This window comes from Triturus cristatus, chromosome 11, assembly GCF_964204655.1.
Source record: "Triturus cristatus chromosome 11, aTriCri1.1, whole genome shotgun sequence".
Classification (NCBI taxonomy): domain Eukaryota; kingdom Metazoa; phylum Chordata; class Amphibia; order Caudata; family Salamandridae; genus Triturus; species Triturus cristatus.
In genome coordinates, this window is record NC_140594.1 from 410,991,614 (window position 1) to 411,015,573 (window position 23,960).

The following is a 23,960-nucleotide window of genomic DNA, read 5'->3' on the forward strand; positions in this document are numbered from 1 at the left end:
CTCCCATAGGAAACCATTGTCTGCTTTTCTGTGAAATTTCTTCTAAGTGTCTACTTTTGCAAATTTGAAATATTCTTTTAAAATCGTACCATTTCTGCAAACGAAATTACTTACCTGCTTTTGATAAGGACCCCAGTCCTGGGTCTAGGCACCCAGTCCTGGATTACTAAAGTAACGATAAAGTACTCTACCTGCAATTTGAATTTCTTGCCATAGAGATCCATTGAATGTTTTCTGTGAAATATTTTCTAAGTGCTAACTTTTGAAATAGCTAAATATTATTTAAAAATCATTACAGTTATTAAGTCGACTTTCATCACTTGATTCTGAATACTGACCCCAGGCTGGTTCTAGGAGCCAGACCTGGAATTCCAAAAGTAATCTGAAAAGTAATTTATTACAAATAACCTGAATTTACCATTGAGCTCAATGCATTGTTATGTTTAGGAAATAGGATTGTTTATTGCAACCAACTGTGACTGTTTACACAAATGTATTGCTTAAAACAAAAGTATTTATATTCAACCTCTCATTCTGAGAAAGTATATTTTTACCCCCTTTGTGGTTCTAAAAATAAAACAAGCATATATTTTATATATACAAATCATTGGCCTAGAGTTCAGTTATTGAGTGTGTGAAACCATTTGCTGACTGAGTGTACAATAAATGCTTTACACTGTCCTCTGGTACTGCCTTACTGCTCGACCAAGCTACCACTTTTGAGAGTAAGGTCATACCTAACTTTGACCTCTATCAGCCTCTGGGGGACTGTGGACTCTGTACACCCTGTACCTATTAGGGAACAGTATATACAGAGCCACTTTCTCACAGTCGCTACTTTACAAATGTCTTCTAGGGAAATGTTCCCCAAGAATGCAATGGAACCCCTGGTTTGCATGTTGAGTGCGCTCTAGGGGGAATTGTTAATGCGCGTTTTGCCTTCGGGTAGTATATTTGAATGCATTTGACTATCCACCTGGCAATTCCAGCTTTGGAGATGGGGTTTCCTTTATGAGGAAGACAGAAAGCTACAAACAGTTGGTTTGTCTTTCTAAAAGGTTTAGTCACGTCAATGTAATAAAGTAAAGCTCATGACGTAAAGTGTGTGAAAAGCGCTCTCTGCTCCAGAATGTGGGTTTTGGAAAAACACTGGTAACTCTACAGATTGATTAGGATGAAAAGCAGAGATTACTTTTGGAAGGAATTTAGGATTTGTTCTAAGAACCACCTTGTTACAATGCATTTGTAAGAATGGTTCTTGTATGGTTAAAGCCTGGATCTCACTTACTCTCCTGAGAGAGGTGATTGCGACAAGGAAAGCTAATTTCCATGTAAGGAACTGCAGTTCACATTTGTGTAAAGACTCATGAGCCTAGTAAGGACAATGTTTCAGTTCCACACCGGAGAGGGTGGCAGTGTGGGAGGAATTATCCTTTTAAGGCTTTCCATAAAGGCTTTGATAGCGGGTACTCTAAACAATGACAAATGTCTGTTTTGCAGATAGGCGGCAAGGGCAGCTAGATGTAATCTTATGGATGAGTATGCTAGATTACATCTTTGTAGATGCAGCAAATAGCAAATGATGTTTTGAATGGAAGCATCTAGTGGGTCAATTTAGTTATAGCAGTAAATGACGAATCGTTTCCATTTGGCTGCATAGCAAGCTCTAGTAGTAGGGCGTCTGGCTTCTTTGATAATGTTCCTACAGTCCAGTGGGAGGTTAAGGTAACCAAACTATGACTTCAGGAGCCAGATTGCTAGATTCAGTTGTGCTGGATCTGGTTGCCTTATCTCTCCATGGTACTGCATCAGCAGCTTTGGGGAGAGACGTAGTTTTTGGTGTGGAACTACCGAGAGTTCGAGGAGTGTTGTGAACCATGGTTGCCGTGCCCATGTGGGAGCAACTAGGATGATTTTGAGAGACTTGCTTGAGCTTGCGTACTACTAGCGCAATGAGTGGGAGTGGCGGAAAAGCGTACGCAAATCTGACTGACCAGTTCATCCATATCGCATTGCCCTTGGGACAACTGGTGTGGAAACCTGGCGGCGAAGGTTGGGCATTTTGCGTTTGCGGCGAACAGATCTATGTCTGGGTGGCCCACATCTGGAAAAATGGTTGAAGAACTTGAGGATGAAGTTCCCATTCGTGTATCTTCTGTGTTTGACGACTTAGCCGATCCGCAATGTGATTGTGCACTCCTGGAAGACGTTCTGCCAGAAGATATATGTTTTGCAGAATGGCCCATCTCCATATGCTTTGCGCTGGATGAGACAGCTGCAAAGAATGTGTTCCTCCTTGTTTCTGTATGTAATACATAGCTGTCATTGTCCATGCGGACCAGAACAGTCTTGTTGAGAAGATGTGCTTGGAATTACTTTAACCCTAGAAATATTGCTAGTAATTCAAGGTGATTGATGTGGAGCACTGAGTGGTCCACCTGCCCTAAATTGTGTGGTTTAGGAGATGGGCTCCCCAGCCGGAGAGTGATGCGTCCGCTGTTAGCACTATCTGTGGAACTAGCTCTAGGAATGGCCACCCTCTGAAAAGATTTTGTGTGTTCCACCACTGCAGCGAGCGATGTGTGCGGCTGTCCACCAACTCCAGATCTATAAGTTGACCTTGAGCCTGATTCCACTGACATGCTAAGCACTCTTGTAAGGGGCGCATTTGAAGTCTTGCGTGAGGTACTATGAAAATGCAAGAGGCCATCATTCCAATGAGCTGCATAAACACTCGAGCTGGAAGGGAGTGTTGGGGTTGAAATTTTGTGATGAGGGTTTGCACACTGACTATCCTGGCTGGATTGGGGTATGTTAGAGCTTTGGAAGTGTCTATCGTGGCCCCTAAATACTGATGTAGGTAGGAGGGCTCTAGATGTGACTTGGCGTGGTTTATTGTGAACCCAAAGTGGTGTAGCAGCTGAACTGTTTGGTGAGTGTGTTGAACACACAGACTGTGTGACTTGGCTTTTATAAGCCAGTCGTCCAGATATGGAAACACATGTATCTGCGGTCTTTGCAAATGTGCAGCTACTACGGCGAGACACTTTGTGAAGACCCTGGGTGCTGTGGTTACTCCGAATGGGAGAACCTTGAACTGATAGTGTTGGCCGTCCACTGTGAACCTTAGATATTTCCTGTGAGCAGGGTGTATGGGAATATGGAAGTAGGCGTCCTTGAGATCTAAGTGGCAAGGAAGTCGCCTTGTTGCAGTAGTGGAAGGACCTGTTGGAGAATGATCATGTGGAAGTGATCTGACTGTATATAGAAATTGAGAGGTCTGAGGTCCAGAATTGGCCTGAGAGTACCGTCCTTTTTGGGGGATTAGAAAGTACAGGGAGTAAACCCCTGTCCCTTGATGTTCTAGGGGAACTGGTTCTATTGCATGCTTTTGAAGCAGTGAGAGAACTTCTTGTTTCAGAAGCGTTAGATGTTCCATGGACATGGGACGCTATTTGGGTGGTATGTTGGGGGGGAGTTGCAGTAAGTTCCAGGCAGTAACCATACTGGATAGTTTGTCTTTCCCACCTGTCTGTAGTGATGGAAATCCAGACAGGTAGGAACTGGGAGAGTCTTCCTCCAACCGGAGTGGAATGGTCTGGAGGGTGTGGAGGGAAGTCATGGTTTGTTAGTGGGAGGAGCAACGAAAGGAGCCTTGTGTAGATGGAGACTAATGCTCCCATGGATTTTGCAGTCTCAGTATCTTTTTTTAATTTTCTCTAAGGCTGTTTAAACAACAATGGTTTGAACATTGATATTTATTTATTTATGTGTCGTTTACAGTGACCCCTGATGAAGGGCACCAGTTGCCTGAAATGCATTGGGCTATTAATAAAATCACTGTCTTGGACGAATTTGCGTTTATCGTATTCTTGGGATAGAGGTCCGGAGGGCCCAACTTGAATACAAGAAACATGAAAATTGGCATACCACTCTGCGTGTGGATAATTGATAACAAGAGTTGGATTGAGAAAAACGGTTAAATATTGGATGACTTGGATTACTGGGATTAATTTGGAAAAAAAAATATAGCCACAAAGGCGTCTCAGCTGTGCAATTGGTAGGGGCGTAAATGACGCCCCAGCTTTTGTCTCATTATGTGTCTACAGCTGGGCCAAAAAGTTGTTCCTGATTGAACGGCTGATTCAGGATAGTAGTCTGCACTTCTTGTTTGAACCCAGAAATGCGCAACCATGCATGCCTTCGTAATAACACACGTGTTGACTGATCTAGAAGCAGTGTCTGCTGCATCGAAGGCACATTTGATGGACGCGTTTGTGATTAATTTGCCCTCCTGAATTAAATCATTGGCTTTAGCCTTGTATTGGTTAGGCAAATGTTGCATTAGGCCCTCAAGCTCGTCGTAGTGAGCCCTATCATTTCTGGCAAGTAATGCTTGTGCATTAGCTATCCTCCAGTGATAAGCTGCCTGGGAGGCAACTCGTTTGCCTGAAGCGTCTCGTAGTTTAGACTTTGTCTGGAGGTGGAGCATCTATACATCACCTTGTACATACACTGCCCACCTCTGACCAGGGGAATCACAGCCGGGGATCAGAGCTCAGCAAGCCAGGGTTCAATCCGGGATGGACACGTCTGCCCTCGCTCGGAATCCAAACTCCCACACTCCCAGCCTGCAACCCTCAGCTTTAAACACACTAGAAGATTCGTGAAAGACCTCCTCCCACCACCAGAGGAATTTTACCAGAACTGGCCAAGTTCCAAGCAAGCATCCTCATGGCAGTAAGGAGCTCTCAAGTCTCTTCCTCCATTCGCACTTCTTCCAGCCCCTGTCTTGACGAAGCTCTCACAAGGCCTTCCACAGTACACTAAATAAAAACAATGGCTCAGGAAAACAGCAAGACCTTGAATGTGAATAACCAAACAACTTGCAAGCACTGCTGTGCACGCAGCAGCAAGGCAGAGTCAGACATGAGGCCCTGTCAAAGGCAATAGTCAGCACCTATAATTCTCACACACACAACTTACAAGCACCACTGTGCACACAGAAAAGTTTGAAGCAAGGTAAAGTCAGAAGCTAGCAGGATGACATGAGGCCATGTCAAAGAAAGACAGCAAGATTACAGCTTAGAAGAGAAGCAGATATATGTAGGACCATCCTACATTAAGGCTAGGGTAAAATAACACACTAAAGTCAGTTAAAATGGTGGTAGTTGGAGGTCATCATAGGGGGCCAAACCACAAGAGTGGCTCTTTCACTACAATCCTGTGGTGGTGGTGAGTATGGAGGCAGTAACGGAGACTTGAGGAGACAAAGGATTAGTAGGAAGAACAGGAGAAGAGGGTCTTAATGGTGAAGTTGCACAGTCTCTTCACAGGCACCTCAGGAATGTGCGGGGTGTCCAATTTCCTCTTGGTCCTCGAGATACTGACAATATGGCTTGTTTTAGGGTCCACATGCAGAGTTTTCTGTTTCGGATCGATGGGATCTGGTAGAAACAGTTCTTCCTCGTTGGAGTCTGTTTTCGGCACCGATTTTTTTGGTTCCAAACACGGTTTAGATTTCTGCTCTGGAGCCTTAGAAGGGGTTTATGGATCCTTCGGCTTCGCTGTCTAGTCCAAAATCTTTTTTGGATCCGAAGGTTGAGGAGTCTTCGGATCCAAGGCCTTTTGTTCTTTTGGTGTCTAAGTGCTTGGTGCTGAGGCCTTCTTGGAGACAGCGGGAGTATGATGTGTTCCCGCTTTCGGCACAAAGGTGTTTTTGGGGCACCGTCGCTTGGCTTGCTCGGTCCCGACCGCCGGAAGGCTTCTCCTTTGTCTTTGGAGCTGGGCCCGGTGGCGGGGCTTCTGAAGTTTTTCCGGTCGCGACTAAGTCCTTCAGGCGAAGTCTTGACCAGAGCCTTCTTTTTTTCGGGTGGGGTTGGGGCAGGGGCAGCTGTACTCACTCGTTGACCTGGAGTGATGTGGTCATCTGAGTCATCTGCTTCGGATACGATGTCGAGGTCCTCCGAATCCTCTGCCCCTGGAACGTCAGGCCTTCATCGAAGAGGTCTTCCTGCACCGGTGCAGCCTGTTGCGCCATACCATGTCGTCGACCCAGGCGATCACGGATATTCTTCTTAGAGCGGAAGGAGGCGCAGGCTTGACAATCTTTCTCTTCGTATTCAGTTGAGAGACAAAGGTTGCAGGCCCTGTGTTGGTCGCTGTGTGGGAATTTAGCTCCACACTGGGGGCATTTTTGAATGAAGTCATTTCCATTAGCCGTAGACCCGAAAGGCGGCAATAGGACCAGCTGCCAGCGTCGACAACCGGAATAGAGTATTTGAGTTAGCGCGTCAAAAGGCAAGCGAACAAGATCAATACCATTGAGTTTGCGATGGTTTGCGCGTCGGAAAGGTTTGGAAAACATGGTACCGAACCGGAGTGCTGAAGTTGCATCCGAACCTGATGGCAGAAAAAAACAATCTGAGGATGGAGACGATGCCCATGCGCACTATCGTCCAAGGGAGGAGTCACCTATCTTGTGACTACAAAAGACTTCTTCCAAGACAACAAGGTGCAATCATCCGAGCCCAACACCAGATGGCGATCTATGCAAAAGTATAAATTCTGCAGCTCATATGCCTCGAACACTATTTTTGTAGTTGCCCAGGACTCAGAATCTGCTTCCCCATCCAAGTCACTGTCATCCTTTCCAAATCCTTAGGAGGTAATTCAATAGTAATTTTACCACGTGATGTGTGCATTAGTAAAGATATTGTAAGCCTTTAAACTGGGGATCAACATAGTTGTAGCCACTTGCGTTCTTGCCATTTGATGGTACTTTCTGGAGCAGCCATCAACGGGGATGAACTAGAATAACATTAAGACCACTGTCAAGTCACCACTCAGCCTGGGCTGAGACAAAGGGGGTACAACGTTATGTGCCCTCTGACAGAGCAGTTCTCGGATGTCAACAAAATACAAAAGTACATGGAGCACTTCCAGGGAGCCAGGCAAATGTCTGTGTGCACTGGAAGAAAAACATAGGACTTGTGGAAAATATACAAAGAAAGGAAGACCGTTTCCAAAAGCAACAAGGAGGACTTTAATCCCAACCTTAACTGTGTCCCCGACTTGACAACAGGAGAACACCACCATTAGGATCATCTGGCACTTGAAGGTGGGATCTTAATTGCTTGGGGGTGGGCATTTGGGTTATACTCTTTGGGGGCAACACCTTTTAGTCTAACCCTTTTTTTGTTGTGTGGGACACCTTTTGTTCCAGCTTGTCACACTACCCGTATGGTATCTATAGTTGGTGAAGATGTCCAAACTGGGGGAATGAACCGAAAGTATTCATAGGGCAGTCCGTGCCAAAGAAATAAAAGCTGAAAGAGTGCAAACCTTGACCTGTAAGCTTTCGTTCACTTCAGAGTAAGAAATGTGCATGGGAAAAATAGTGTTGGAGCCCTTCAATACTTTAACTGGAGTGCACTAGCCCTTAAGCAATATTGTTTATCAATCCAAAAACAGGAGGGACACTGTAATGATAAATTAAAACGTGAATATTTACCTGATTGTTGACTACTACATGCACAGTCCCGTGAGTAGTATAAGAAGGCAGGTCACTGAGATGGAATGTCTCATACACAATGCCCTGTCCAGCAAACGCAGCATCACCATGCATCAAGATAGACATCACCTGCACAGAGAAAGTGAAAAGCAAGAGTCAAATAGAAAAGCACTTCTTCAGTTTGTGGAATTTTATCCAACTCTGAGTGACAATACTGTATAATAAATTAGAAAACAAATACTCACTAGTAACAATAGTTTTGCAGCTTGAAGACTTTTCGGGTTTTACACACACATTCTGCCATCTAGTAGCAGAGACCAAAAAGTTCCCTATTTGTTTTTCCTTTCAGGCGTTGACTGGGTAGAGGCACACAAAGATATTGGATGCAAGCCTGCCATGCCAGTGTGTGGTCGCCATCTTTAGATTTGTATTCTTCCTTTCTTGGTGACCTGTACTGCCTTAGGGAATATTATCTGCCTGATGTACTATTTTTTCACCTTTTTGCTTAACCAAACCTCTTCACTGGGGAGGTGAGAGGGTCTCATGTGAATCCAGAAGAGTCTTCAAGCTGCAAAACTACTGTCACAGGTGAATAGCCTCTCTGCAGCACAAATCTTTTTTCTGGATGCAGATGCTGTGCATAGATAAAATAGCAGCACTACTTTCACTTGGAAGGCAGATGTAAAGTGTGGATGTTGTTGCAAAAAGGTGCACTATCCATCTTACTAGGGTTCCCTTTGTGACTGTTAAACTTGTTTGTCTGTGCGAATAAGATGAAAAATCAACTTCCCTAATTCCAGAGGTATATTTGCTGTAGGTAACAAAATTCCAATCTCCTAATGTGTGCATCCTGTTCTTTGTCTGCTTTTTTGGTTGTTGGAAAAAGTCTGGTAGTTGTATCGACTGGATGAAATAGAATACATTCTAGGCTAGCTCTCATGACTATTCTGTCCTTGGTATTTGTAGGTGTGGTTCATGTACAGCCACTGTCAGGTATTTCAGTCTTCCTCTGTGCCTAGTTTTGAATGGGGTCTTACTTAGCTGTGTTAGGACAAGTTTAAAGTTTCACATCGGTGTGGCCACCAACCTTGGTGGTGCAAATCCGAGAGTCTTTTGATCACAGCTTTGGCAAAAAATAATTTCTTGCAACATGCCAGGACTGTTTATTGCTAATAAATGTACCTTTATGGACGTATACTCTAGTTTTTCATCTAGTGGGAGCATTAGACACAAATGTTTGGTAGAGTACCCTGTTTGGTTGTGAGTCAAGTTATTTCATGCACCAATGTATAAACCTAGCCCTTTTTGCCACATATCACCTGTGTGTCGATCTCCTGACTTCCCTCAAAACTCCTTTATCTGCGTTGTAGTGTTATAAACCTAGATGTACAAGTTTTAATTCCTCAAGAGCCATGCCACAATAGAGTAGGGTAACTGTAACCATCGTATTGTTAACAGTTTCTGCAACACTGGCAGTTTTATTAGTCTGCATGGTCTCATTTCTACCAGTTCAGAGAACCCGGTTAGTATGGCCCACAATGGAGCTACTAGGACCATCCCCATAGTTGGCTGTCTGCACTGGTTTATCACTAAAGGTATTAAAAAGATCCCAGTTAGTACAGTTTCATTTAGCTGAAGAACTATAGACAGGGCATTCTCTTGGAATAGGTGGTGTGGATACCTGCACACAAAGCTTTGGCATTTTGTGTAGGTTGTATCTGTGGTGTTCCCCAGTTTTAGAATATTGAATAGTTTACCTGTCATTGTAGTTCTGCAGCTTGAAAGATTTGCTGGATTCACATATTGTACATTATTCTGACATCTAGTGGATGGGTCCGGAATTGTAGTATTTCTTTCCTTTTTTCTCTGTCGGTGGGTTTCGACATACCACCATTTGGTGTCCTCCTGTGACGTCGATGGACTTCCTCTGAAAACTCCTACCTTTGGTCACCATCTTCGGATTCTTTTTTTTCTCTTCTCCTTCCTGGCGGCTTCTCCGCCAGGAAGGAGGAGAAGAGTGGGTTTGCTAGTGAATTCAGAACATTTTTCAAGCTGCAATACTACACCGACCGGTAAGAAACTATTCGTTTTGCAGCATAAATCTTTTCTGGATCCACATGCTGTGCATAGACTGTAGCGGTTTGCTAGTCTTGTGGTGGCTGGGTGGAAGATGAGCTTTGGTTTGTGAATAGATGTTGTAAAACCTTTTGTCCTACTTGTGTTTCTTTATTCATTTGAATGTCCACACAGTAATGTCTTGTGAAAGTGTGCACTGAAGACTATGTTGCAGCTATGCAGATGTCCTGAATTGGAGCATTAGCTAGAAAGTCAATAGTTGCTCCTTTCTTTCTTGTTGAGTGTGTCCGTGGGTCAACTTGTAAGGCCCGTCTTGTTTGCCTGTGGCAAGACTGTATGGCTTGCGCTATCCATCTTGCAATGGTGTTTTAGTTACTAGTCTTCCTAGGAAACTGTTTGCAAAGGTTACAAAGAACTTTCGTTTTGCTGTATTCCTTGGTTCTTTCAATGTAGTACATGAACGCCTTTCTTGCGTCAAGTGTGTGCAAAGCTCTTTCTGCTTTTGTCTGTGGGTTTTGAAAGAAACTTGGCATTTTTATACTCTGATTTATGTGGAATCTTGATACCACTTTTGGAATGAATTGGGGATCTGTCCTCATGACAAGCCTCTTACTATGTATTTAGAAGGACGCTTCCTTTAGTGTTAGTGCCTGTAGTTCAGTAACTCTACGTAAGGATGTTATTGCCACTAAAAGGGCAGTCTTCAACGTGAGCATTTGTTCGAATGTTGCTTTCATAATTTGTGCTAGAACTATTTTCAGGTTCCATGTGGGTGATGGCACCATTTTTGAAGGTGCAATTCTTTTTTGCTTTTTCTAGGAACCCTTTTGAGCACATGTGAAGTGAAGAAACTTTTCCCTGTTTCTCCTCTAGTATAAGCTACAATTGCTACTAAGTGCACTTTGTGAGAAAGTGCCCTCTTTCTTGCATGGTATGTCCCCACTTTTTGCTGAATTTCTGAATGTACTTTGCCTGATTATGCCCGGGACTCCTGCCAATCAGGTGCCCAGGGCCTATGTTCCTTCCCTAAAACCCAAATTGGCAAACCCTGGTCACATGTCAGCCCCTGGTAAATGGTACCCTAGGTACCCAAGGCCTTGTGACCAGGGAAGGCCTTTAAGGGCTGCAGCACTCATTGGGCTGCAGCACTCATTGTGCTACCCTTAGAGGCCCTGTACCCTAACACACACACACTGCCCTTGCAGGCTGAGTGTCTGGGTACAGGACAAAACAAAGAGTCAACATGGCACACTGTGTGCCATGCCCACCACCTACACTGCCCTGGCATACATCAGCCACCCCTCTAGCTGGGTGCCCTATGCCAGTGGTGTGGGCGCAGGAGCCCTGTGCCCCTACAGTACCCAGGTCCATTTCTGGGCACTAAGTGCAGGGCTGCCATTTAAGAGTACATGGTGCTGAGAGCTCGTCAAACACGAACTCCACAGCACCATAATGGCAACACTGAAGACTGAGAAGTTTGGTATCAAACTTCTCAGCACATTAAACCCTCACTGATGCCAGTGTGGGATTTAATGTACCAAGCACCCCAGAGGGCATCTTAGAGATGCCCCCTGAAACCCAACCTAAAATCCACGTCTGGTCTGAGAGGCTGCCACACAGAAGACATGTTGCTGGACCCCTGGGTAGGGGAGCCCCTGCTCTCCTGGGCCTGCAACAATGCACATCTTGGGCGACGTGCGAAAACTCCGGTCCCCCAGGATGGGCAGGGGGAAGCATCAAAGGCATGTCGCCTCTGTGAGCTTCCCCAGGCCATTGCAACCCCCCTACTCTGGCGGGAAGCTTGGCCGGAAACCCCAAATAAGGACAGGGGATGTGCCAGCCTGCCAACCCCACCCCTCAGGTGGGGAAGGAGAGGTGAAGCACATCTCCGGGCTCTCGCCATCTTGAAGATGGGGAGCCCTGCCGAATCAGGACTAGGCTACTGCCCCCCTCCCACAGGAGAGAGGCAGGATAGGGGGTTTACCCAGCCCAGGACAGGGACCCATTGGTCCCTGCCCTTCACCTATTTGTAACGCCCCTAAATCTAGTATTTAGGAGCACCCTGAACCTTCCTTCCCCAGATTCCAAAATACAAAGAAGAGCAAGAAGAAAGAAGACCTGCCCTGCAGCTGCTAAGAAGAGGAAGACACCAACTGCTTTGGCCCCAGCCCTACCGGCCTGTCGACCCTCGAACCTGCTCCTGCTCCAACCCAGCATCTCTTGTGGCCAGCAACCTCACTAACCCCGGAGGACCTGGCTACCTTTTGGCTCTAAGCCCCTGGGACTCCCAAGAGTAGAGGCTCTACTCAAAATCTACTTCTAATCCCTGGCATCAGCCCGGAACCGCAAACCCTTCACACTCTGCACCGCCAAGCCTGGCCTGGGCCGGAGTGAACAAAGACCACGAGGACGACCCCACGGCGACTGTGACCCCGAGTCCGGCACCCAAGGACCTCCCTCAACACTCCTGAAGAAGCGTGCAGCCTCAGAACAAGGTGCCCCCCCCCCCCCACCGCGATCAACAGAGGGTAAGATTTCCCGACACCAAAAGGCACCGCTGCACCCGGCGCCCTGCGGCCCCCTGTGCCCAATCCCGGGGTACCTACCTATCCTCCAACTACCCAACTTACCTCTCGAAGTGGTGATAGCACCTGAAGAATCTTCGTCCCTGAGCTTGCAGTCTTTCTAAACCGGAGCTTTCCCACTGAAATCAATCGAGTGCCTGAAGGATCAAAAGCACCCTGCACCCAGCCACCCGAGTGGCCCTGGCAGTGCAACCTCTACACCTATCTACTTCCCCACTTGCCCTAAGTGACCAGGAGCCCAGCTCCCACAGCCGCGTGGCCTGCTAGTCAGCAGCCACCAACCAAGGCCCCCCTGTGAGAAAGTGCCATCTTTCTTGCATGGTATGCCCCCACTTTTTGCTGAATTGCTGAATGTACTTCGACTGAGTGTGCCCTGGACTCCTGCCAATCAGGTGCCCAGGGCCTATGTTCCTTCCCTAAAACAAACCAAACCCCAATTGGCAATCCCTGGCCACATGTCAGGCCCTAGTAAATGGTACCCTAACTACCCAGGACTTTGTGACCAATGGAGACCTCTAAAAGCTGCAGCACACCTTGTGCCACCCTTAGAGGCCCTGTACCCTTACACACACCACTGCCTTTGCAGGCTGAGTGTTTGGGTGCAAAACCAAAACAAAGTCGACATGGCACACATCCCTGTGTGCCATGCCCATCACCTACACTGCCATGGCATACATCAGTCACCCCTCTAGCTGGGTGCCTTATGCCAATGGTGTGGGCACAGGAGCCCTGTGCCCCTACAGTGCCCAGGTCAATTCCTGAGCCCTGTAAGTGCAGTGCTGCCATTTAAGAGTACATGGTGCTGAGAGCTCGCCAAACACGAGCTCCACAACACCACAATGGCAACACTAAAGACTGGGAAGTTTGGTATCAAACTTCTCAGGACATTAAACCCACACTGATGCCAGTGTGGGATTCAATGTACCCAGCACCCCAGAGGGCATCTTAGAGGTGCCCCCTGAAACCTAACCTACGAATCCACGTCTGCTCTGAGGCTGCCTAGGCTGCCACCCAGCAGACATGTTGCTGGACGCCTGGGTAGGAGAGCCCCTGCTCCCCTGGTCCTGCAACAATGCACATCCTGGGCGAGGTGCTAAATCTCCTCCCCCAGGATGGGCAGGGGGAAGCTTCAAAGGCATGCCGCCTCTGTGAGCTTCCCCAGGCCCCTGCAACCCCCACTCTGGCGGGAAGCTTGGCCGGAAACCCCAAATAAGGACAGGGGTTGTGCCAGCCTGCCAACCCCGCCCCTCAGGTGGGGGAGGCGAGGTGAAGCACATCCCCGGGCTCTCGCCATCTTGAGGATGGGGAGCCCTCCCCTATCAGGACTAGGCTACTGCCCCCCTCCCACAGGAGAGAGGCAGGATAGGGGGTGTACCCACCCCAGGACGGGGACCAATTAGTCCCGGTCCTTCACCTACCTGTAACGCCCCAAAATCTAGTATTTAGGGGCACCCTGAACCTTCCTTCCCCAGATTTCGAAACTACAACAAGAGCGAGAAGAAAAAGAAGACCTGCCCTGCAGCTGCGAAGGAGAAGGAGACACCAACTGCTTTGGCCCCAGCCCTACCGGCCTGTCGACCTCGAACCTGCTCCTGCTCCAAACCCGGCATCTCTTGTGGCCAGCAACCCCAGAGGACCTGGCTACCTTTGAACTCTGATCCCCTGGGACTCCCATGAGTAGAGGCTCTACTCAGAACCTACCTTTCACCCCTGGCAGCAGCCCAGAACCGCGATCCCAGCCCACTCTGCACCAGCCAAGCCTGGCCGGTGCCGGAGTTAACTAAACCCACTTGGACGACCCCACGGCGACTGTGACCCCGAGTCCGGCACCCAAGGACCCCCCTCGACAATCCTGAAGAAGCCTGCAGCCTCAGAACAGTGTGCCACCCCAACCGCGATCAACAGAGGGTAAGATTTTCCGACACCAAAAGGCACCCCTGCACCCGGCGCCCCACGGCCCTCTGTGTCCAATCCCGGGGTACCTACCTATCCTCCAACTACCCAACTTACCTCTCGAAGTGGTGGTGGCACCTGAAGAGTCCTCGTCCCCGAGCCTGCAGTCTTTCCAAACCGGAGATTTCCCATTGAAATCCATTGAGCGCCCGAAGGCTCAAAAGCCCTCTGCACCCAGCCACCCGAGTGGCCCTGGCAGTGAAAACTTTACACTTTCCTACTTCCCCACTTGCCCTAAGTGAGTGACCAGGAGCCCAGCTCCCACTGCCGCGTGGCTTGCCAGACAGCAGCCACCAAACAAGGCCCCCCCTATCCCTCATAGGATAACATTGGGCCTAACTCTCTCTGCACCCGGCCGCCCTAGAGTCGCTGATGGTGAACCAACTGTACCTACCTGACCCTGGGAGACCCCTGAGTCTGTGCCCAGAACCTCAACTCTGCCAGTCGAGTGGTTACCCTTAAACCGCAAACTCTATTTTCCTCATAGGGTAACATTGACTGGCTTTTTCCTGAAATTTCTTCTAAGTGTGGACTTTTCAAATCTTCAAATATTCACCAAAAAATCAGCCGAGTGACAAAAACGAATTTACTCACCTGCTCTTAGGTGAACTCCCAGTGCTGGATCTTGGTGCCCAGCACTGACTCTGAAAAGTACCCACAACTATACTTACCTTTAACTCATTTTTCTTCCATAGGAAACCATTGACTGTTTTTTTGAGAAATTTCTTCTAAGTGTTGATTTCTGCAATCTTTAAATATTCTTCAAAAATCGTACAATATCTGAAAACATAATTACTTACCTGCTTTGGATAAAGGTCCCAGTACTGAGTCTAGGCACCCAGTACTGGATTACAAAAGTAACGAGAACATACTGTACCTATAACCTGAATTTTCTTCCATAGGGAATCAATGATTGTTTGCTCTGAAATATTTTCTAAGTGTCAACTTTTAAAATAGATAAATATTAGTTAAAAATCATTACAGTACCAAAGTCGACTTTCATCAACTGATTCTGAGAACTGACCCAGGACTGAATCTAGGATCCAGTCCTGGAATTACAAAAGTAATCTAAAAAGTAAATCTGTTGCATATAACTTGAATTTATCATTGAGCTCAATGTATTGTGTTTAGAAATAGAGTTGCCTACTGCAACTACTTGTAACTGTTTACTAAAAAGTCTATTGCATATACAAAAGTATTTTTATGAAACATCTCCTGTCGAGAAAGCATATTTTAATTCCAAGTGTTGGTTCTAAAATAAAACAAGCATATATTTTTTATATACAAACCATTGGCCTAGAGTTCAGTTATGGAGTGTGTGGAACTATTTGCTGACTGAGTGTGTACAACAAATGCTTTACACTGCCTTACTGCTCGACCAGGCTACAACTTTGGAGAGTAAGGTTATATCTAACTTTAACCTCTGTTAAACCCTTGGGGTCTGTGGACTCTGTACACACTGTACCTATTAAGGAACAGTGTATACAGAGCCACTTTCTCACACCCCCTACCTCTCACAGGATAACATTGGGCCTAACTCACTCTGCACCCGGCTGCCCCTGTGCCGCTGAGGGTGAACCAACTATACCTACCTGACCCTGGGAGACCCCCTGAGTCTATGTCCAGAACCTTAACTCTGCCGGTCGAGTACTTAACTTTAATCCGATAACTCAATTTTCTCCATAGTGTAACATTGACTGTTTTTTCCTGAAATTTCTTTTAAGTGTGGACTTTTCAAATCTTAAAATATTCACCAAAAATCAGCCGAGTAACGAAAACGAAAATACTCACCTGCTGTTAGTTGAGCTCCCAGTGCTGGATCTTGGTGCCCAGCACGGACTCTGAAAAATATTTACAACTGTACTTACCAGTAACCCAATTTTCTCCCATAGGAAATCATCGACTGTTTTTCTGTGAAATTTCTTCCAAGTGTCAATTTCTGCAAACTTTAAATATTCTTTAAAAATCGTATAACTTCTGAAAACGTAATTACTTACCTGTTTTGGATAAAGGTCCCAGTACTGGATTACAAAAGTAAGAAGAACATACTATACCTGTAACTTGAATTTTCTTCCATAGGGAATCATAGAAGAAATTTCATAGAAAACAGTCAATGATTCCCTATGGAAGAAAATTCAAGTTACAGGTATAGTATGTTCTTCTTACTTTTGTAATCCAGTACTGGCACCTTTATCCAAAACAGGTAAGTAATTACGTTTTCAGAAGTTATACGATTTTTAAAGAATATTTAAAGTTTGCAGAAATTGACACTTAGAAGAAATTTCATAGAAAACAGTCAAAGTGTCAACTTTTAAAATAGCAAAATATTGTCTAAAAATAATAACAGTAATTAAGTCGACTTTCAACACTTGATTCCAAGTACTGACCCAGGACTGAATCTAGGATCCAGTCCTGGAATTCCAAAAGTAATCCTAAAAGTAATCTGTTGCAAATAACTTGAAACTTCCATTGAACTCAATGCATGATTGTGTTTAAAACTGTGTTGCCTATTGCAACCACTTGTACCTTTCTACAAAAGCCAATTGCCTATTGCAAAAGTATTTATATAAAGCATCTCATTCTGAGAAAGTATATTTTAATTCCTATTGTTGGTTCTAAAATAAAACAGACATATTTTTTATATAAACCATTGGCCTAGAGTTCAGTTAATGAGTGTGTGTGACCATTTGCTGACTGAGTGTGTACAACAAATGCTTTATACTGTCCTCTGATACTGCCTTACTGCTCGACCAAGCTACCACTTTAGAGAGTAAGGTTATATCTAACTTTAGCCTCTGCCAAACCTCTGGGGACTGTGGACTCTGTACACCCTATACCTATTTGGGAACAGTATATACAGAGCCACTTTCTCACACACTTTCAATGAGGTATAGCAATATTTACTTTCCAATAAATGTTTCAAGTACTTTAACACTGTTCTCTCCTTACTAATCTTCTTTGAAAGACGTCTTAAGACACCATTATGGATATCTCTTCCACTTCGCTGTATAACATTTCCTTGTTGTTGGCTTCCTAGCTTCTCTTAGAACAGCCATTGTGCTTGCTGGTAGTGCGAGATGTGTGAATTCTAAGTCCTTAAGAGCCATGCCGGTAGGCCTAAGCTCTCTGATTCTGGGTGAAGTACTTTTCCATTTTGCACTGTTAGCAAGTCTTTATTTTTTGGCAGTTTGTGCATTGTTCCTTGCGACATCTGCATTATTTCTGAGAACCAAGTTTGCCTGGCCCACTGTGTTGCGATGAGAATCAATTGTCATTTGGCTGATCTTACATTTGCAGATCACCTTGTCCATTAATGGTATTGGGGGAAAGGCGTAAGCAAATATCCATGACCAGTCTATCCATAGCGCATTCCCTAGGGATTGACTGCAAGGTCGCCTGGATGCAAAGTTTTAGCATTTTGCATTGTAGGTTGTTGCAAATAGGTCTATTTGTGGTGTCCACCATTTCCTGAATTTTTTTGGGGAGTTCTGCTTGATTTAGTTCCCACTCATGGGATGAGGTTGATTGTCTGCTCAATCGGTCTGCTTCTACATTGTCCTTCCCTGGTAGGTGTACTGCTATCATGTCTATTACCCTTGGAATTGTCTATCTCCAAATCTCTTGAGCTAGCGTGGAGTGCTACTGACTGAGTTACTCCTTATTTGTTTATGTAAAAGATTGTTGTTGTGTTATCTGTTTGTATCAATACCCTTTTCCCGTATAGCTCTTTCTGAAAGGCTTTTAAGGCTAGGAATACTGTTTTCAACTCCAAGATATTGATATGTCTTTTAGTAATCAAATATCTGGACCCTCTCCAGTCTTGTAGTGCCTATTTTTGGACTGGGGCGAGTAGTCGCTGGTGGATTGAAAATCATAAATTTAGTTTAATGCATTGATCTCCAATCCCCGCTCAAGGCAAAAGGACTCAAATCCATCCAGTATGCGTTGAATCCCCATTGGGGATTTTGAGAGCAGGAGGGTGTCGTCTGCAAACATAATTGCAGGCACCCGATTTCCCGCCAGCTTTGGGGCATCAGTGTTTCGAACCATATTCAAATGGGTGATCACTCCGTTGACATAGAGGTAGAACAGGGTCGGTGCCAGAACGCACCCCTGCCTTATCCCCCTGTCAACGGAGAATCGTGTTGTCAAGGCTCCATCCTTCCCGCACCTTACCCGGGCAAAATTTGCTTCATGGAGCCTCATCAAAATGTGCAAAAGAGGATGCGGTATACCCAACTCCTAGAGCACAGACCACAATTTCTGGCGTGGGACCTGATCGAAGGCGGCGCGTAGGTCCACAAACACCATGTAGAGGCTGCCGCCCTCCAGCGTAACCGTCTTCCAGAATAAAAGAGATAAGACGGAAGATCTGATCCATGGTGGACGTGTTTTTCCTAAATCCCGCCTGGAATGGGCTAATTACCGAATGCTCATCAATCCAATCCTGCAGATGAATTAAAATTAACCTCGCAAAGATCTTTTGCGGGACATCTATAAGGCTGATGGGCCTGTAGTTGGCTGGGAGCAGAGGAGAGCCCCTCTTAAATATAGGGACTATCTCTGCGCCCAGCCAAGTACAGGGCACCTCCATGCCTCTCAGGATAGCATTGTACAAGATGCACAAATATGGGGCCCATATCCTTGGTTCGTGTCTAAAGAGGTCACCCGGGAGTTTGTCCAATCCCGGAGCTTTACCAGGTATAACTTTACCAATTGCTTCATGGACCTCTTCTAGCGTAAATTCGAACACCGCCTCGGATGAGGTGGATATAAAGAGGTTCCTATCAATCCCCCCAGATTCAAAGCCCTCAACTGAGCTGTACAGGCTCTGGAAATGCTCCTCCCAAACCTCCGCTGCTTTATTAGGTTCGATTGCCGACACCGGCTCCCCAGAGCCAGTGTTGACAATGGACCAAAATTCCCAGTGGTTTCTAGTTGCGAGGGCAACTGTCAAATTTGTCCATTTATCATGGTCCCACTCGGTCTTTGAACACTCAAGCAGTCGTCTATATTCAACTCTCCTTTCTTTTATTAAGAGTTTATTATTGTTCTGCTTGAGTGCCTGTATAAGCTTTGATTTAGACTTTCTGCAAGAGGCATTGTACCAGGAGGATGGATAAGCCCTCTTGGTCCGTCTAGGTACCAGAGGGTTCAACACTTCAGCCAGGGTACTTACTAAGGCAACATGGAGTGCCTGGAGTTTAAGGTGGTAATCAGTGGGGCAAGGTTGAGCAATTAAGGCGCTTACCTCATCAAATACGGGAACTATCCCTAAATATAGATTGTATAGTTCTTCCGGGTGGGCTATCAAATTATCCCACCTGACTCTGCGCCTGTTGTTAGAAATGGTCAGCCTAGTGCCTAAGTCCACAGGGCTCATGCGAGTTTCGTTCTGAAAACCAGCCAAGCTTAACTCCAGAATCAGGGCGTTGTGGTCGCTCTCAATTCTGGGGGAAACAGCAAAGTCGATAACACTGGGCCACAGCCTTGTTTCAACCAGGATGTAGTCCAGGCGAGACTCGTGGCCCACTTTGTTAAATGTACACTTTGCTGGCATGTCCGAAGACGTGCGGCCATTACAAGCCCTGATTGAGTGATTCAGGGTTAGAGAAGCAATTTGAATGGCTAAGGGAGACCACTAACCGGCCATGCATATACATTAACAAGAGCAAGAGCAAGTTTAGATAAGTTAGACCATTCAAGCACAACACATTGTATATCTTGAGAATGAGTGGTCATTGGTGTAGCCCTACAACCCAAATGTGAACCCACCCAGATGAGGCCCCCTGACGGGCGCCCCTTCCCTCCACAACTTGCCGACACACTAAATGAAGCAAAGCCCCTACGTAGCTGGTTATCTCGGGCCCTTGTCTCCTGGAAAAGGCATACGTCGCTCTTATCAATAAAGGACCCCCATTCCGGGCACATCACTTTATTAGGCAGCCCCGCTACATCCTAAGACAGTATTCTAAGTAAAGAACATGAAGTATACCGGGGGAGCTAAGAATCCCTGCCCCTTCCCCAATGCTTCCTTCGGTCATAGCTTCTCCTGCCGGAACAACGCTTGGGTCGGGTGTTTTATCGACTGGGAATAGATCACTAGAGTCCAGATTAACATATAATGGTGGGGTTTCCAGGGATGTAGAGTTTGTGATCTCTCTACTAAGGCCCATATAGCTGCCTGCTTGATTGTATCCTAATGGTCCTTTATGTGAAGTTGATAGTTTGGACCCTCCATTATTGCACCCGAGCCCCACACTGACCCCCTGGTTGGTGTACAGTCAGTCTACCAAATCCAAGCAGCTGTACCGATTGAAAGTCGAAATGTGGGGAAATGTATGTGGTTGGGTCAACCCAACCCTGTTATTCTTAGCCTTACCTCTATATACCTCTCCCGTCCAATCAGAATCCCACCCGTAGTTGTGACATACGGAGTTAGAAGGGTAAAAATAGGTCAAGGGAAATGGTTGTATGGTGGTGACGGTATCACTATGGGCCCAACCACATATGTGGGCTACTGTACGGGGGTCCCTAAAGTTTACCAAAACACAGTCACCTTTGATGGTCTTTGGACTATGACCCACCCAGGAAACCCTGCGGACCATGATTATCTCGCTACTAGCATAAGGTGGAAGCGGTCGGTTCTTATTTAGCCAGTCCGCAACTTTATTTTTGAGAGAATTAAAAGATTCCCCGTTTGAGTCTATTAACTCGGGTACCCCAGTAAGAACAACTACATAGGGACTGGATTCCGGAGGTAGATCCATTCTGATCTTATGAATTAGGGCCGAACCCTGAGCAGGATGGAATAGCTCTTGTGATTTGTCCTTAATAGTCGTAACTGCACCCTTGTGATTATGATTATGATTGGAAACACAAGTATCCCGACTACCTACCTCTATTGGGAAGGGCAGGGGTGGTGGCGCTAGATTGGTGTTGGTAGCCCTCACTGGGTATTGCTTGATGTAGCACCCTTATCTACAAGAGTGATAGTTTTTGGGCAGTTTACTTTTACTGAGGTTGCCCTCTCAATATTCCCTAGCCTAAGCTCTATCTGGTGAAGTCTCGACTCGAGGGGGTGAATAATGGACCTAAGGAGATCTCCCATTTTTTGGATGAGTAAGTCCTCCCTAGCTGGTGCGGCTACGGGGGGAGGTCCCTTCTCTTAGATTAGATGTAAGTATGGTGTCTGGTGCATTGATGTCAGGGGTGGTGGGAGCCTCCATATCCTTATCCAAGACAGAATGATCACTAGTATTGGAATGTTTAGGAAGCTTAGACAGCCGTCCACTACCCTTTTGTGGACCAAGTTTTCTCTTAGGGACCACCCCCTCCCGATTCCCCTATGCCTGTCGTGTGATAGGCCTGGGTGGAATATCCGAAACCATCATGTCCCCATTGACTATAACTGGGCTGGACTCAAGAACAGTTGGTAAAAGTTTTGCACCAGTCACTATTGGTATGACCAAATTCGGCAAGGGTTCCGAGCATTGGGAGGTGCCCAAGGTATCAATGATGTCAGTAGCCAGCGTGTTACATGTACGGTCCGGTGAGCGTACATTTGCAATATGACCCAGTGAGGATCTTTTGGCTGCGGCAATGTCCAAAGAAAGCCGACGCTCCATCAAAGTTATTTCGTGGCCTAGCAAAGAGTTGGCTCTAATTATAAAATTGTCCAAGGTCCCAGTCACATGACCACCTGAAGTAGTGGCCTTGCTCCTTCTTTCTCGTGCTGCCATTGGGAAAAAAATATAACGGACAAACAGGCAATTGAAACACCTGCTGAATACCACTGGCGACTCGTGATACAGGGATACGGGATGCGGGGACTGTATGCTAAAGGGGTACCCGGTCCCAGTACCCAGTCCAGTCTCCTCCGGTCTAGAACAGGGCTAGAACGGAACCTTGGCAGCGCGTAAAATCAGTGTGTCTCAATAAGCTACAGCCGGAGACCGGGAAGAGAAACCAGCTGGGGGTAATTATCAGGCTGCTGATCCTCGTAGTCCCGGTCTCAATCGGCACACAAAGAACAGAGGAAAACAAAAACACCAATCACCACCAGGGCAATCCGTAACCAGTTTATCGCCGCTAGCGGGAGGCCGAGGCTGGTCACGAAAAAGAGCGCGATCTCGCACCCCCCTTTAAGACACACACCAAGCCGACCTCAAGGGTCGGCCGGGTCAGCAAGGCAAATGGAACGCAGTGGCAGCGGGTCCACAGCAACCTGCAGCAACAGGAAAGGGGAGGCACCACTCGCACCAGAACACTGCAGGAAAAAGCGGCAGGGACTCCCAACGAGCCACAGTGATCGCTGGAACTCACTCACCGGCGATGGTACAGGCAGTCCAAAGAACGCACACCCCGCATATCCCTAAGCATCGGACCACAGAAGATCTCCAGGTCAACCAATATCAGTCCACAGACAGTCTATGCTGCCACTGTCAATCCCCAGGAACACAGGTGGTCAACGAGCGCTGGTAGGTACATGCGGAGCGCAGCTGCGTCAGACCGATCTCACCATGAAAAGCAGATCCAAAGGACGCTTCATCCGGCGGGCCCCCCTCGTGGAAACACAGTATTACAGCCGTGCTCCCCAGCAGGCCCCCCGGGTCAACCGATGTCCACTACAACGTCTCCTTGTGGTCTCAGGGCCTCTCGGGGGGCCTCTGTCTCCCCCCAGTCGCAGATCTCGAAGTAGTTGCCGGGCCGTTCAGGAGGCTGGCCCCGCCTCCTTCAATCCACATACTTTGTTCTCAGCTAGAGGTGCCCGAGCCCTTCTCTAGCCACCCCACAGTTTTAGACTTTCTGCTTCATCTCTGATCGGTTCTTATCAGATTGCCCCTGCTCCAGCCCCCGGGCTCACCTCTCAATGCTGGCACCAGTGGATAGCGTGCAAGGTCTTACTGCCTGACTTCGCTGCCTCGTTTCAGCCTTTTCACAGCAACTCACAGCAGAACGTTTTCTCCACTGATTCAGCACCCCGGGGGGACTCTCTCCTGCCACAAACTCGTCAGCATTATGTATGTTAAGAGCGAATGTGGTAGGTTGGGCATACCTGCCTTATGGGACGACCCTTCGAATAGTTGTAACGCGATCTCTCGCAAACACCTCTCTAGATTGTTTTATGATAGTAAGTTGGATTCTCTCCTCCATAATCATGAGGCGGGCACTCTCACAGAATCTTTTTTAAAGATTAAACATGTATATAATTTTGAACTTTTTTTTAGATGACATCTACCCCATTTTAGACAGGAAACTGTTTCTGCAATGGAGATATGGAACCCTACCGCTTAGAGCATTTACGACCAGGTGGTCTACCTCTTCTCCAATGAATTGTCCTGGTTGCAATTGTGATAATGAAAATGAACTTCATGTTTTATGTTTTATTTTATTGCCCGGCTTATAGTAAGCCTAGAAGGTTTTGGCTCGTACCTTTGTGTAAAAATCTGGGGTTCGCTCATTGCATGAATGCATTCCGAATACTCAAATCAGATGTGACGAGATCTACTGTATTCGCCGTTTCAAAATTCCTGGCTGCTATGTGGTTTAAGCGACGAGTACTACTGAAAACTGCATAAATCGTTAATCTGGATGTACAGTTTCTTTTCCACATTTTTAACTGTTTTTAATATTATAACTAGTTTTGGGGATTATTCTATTCTTCTTTTATGGCTATTATGCCGAAATAAAGATTTTACAGCAGCAGATGTGTTTCACTGCATCCTGCTGTGTCCACAATCCCTCACCTTGAGGTTATTCATGTGTGCTCCCCATCCCATTAGGGATGCATCGGTTACGATCACTGTCGGAGTTGGTGTTGAAAAGTCTGC

The 23,960-nt window shown here is 46.5% G+C and overlaps 1 protein-coding gene across 6 annotated transcripts in view; it reads right to left on the reverse strand.

Moving 5' to 3' along the window:
• OGDH (oxoglutarate dehydrogenase) overlaps positions 1-23,960 on the reverse strand; it is a 587,498-nt gene that overhangs the window by 335,832 nt on the left and 227,706 nt on the right. For all 6 annotated transcript variants that reach the window (XM_085636081.1, XM_085636083.1, XM_085636078.1 and 3 more), the window contains one exon: positions 7,514-7,642. In XM_085636081.1, coding sequence (XP_085492207.1) covers positions 7,514-7,642 — 129 coding nt within the window. The remainder of the gene's footprint in view (positions 1-7,513; positions 7,643-23,960) is intronic.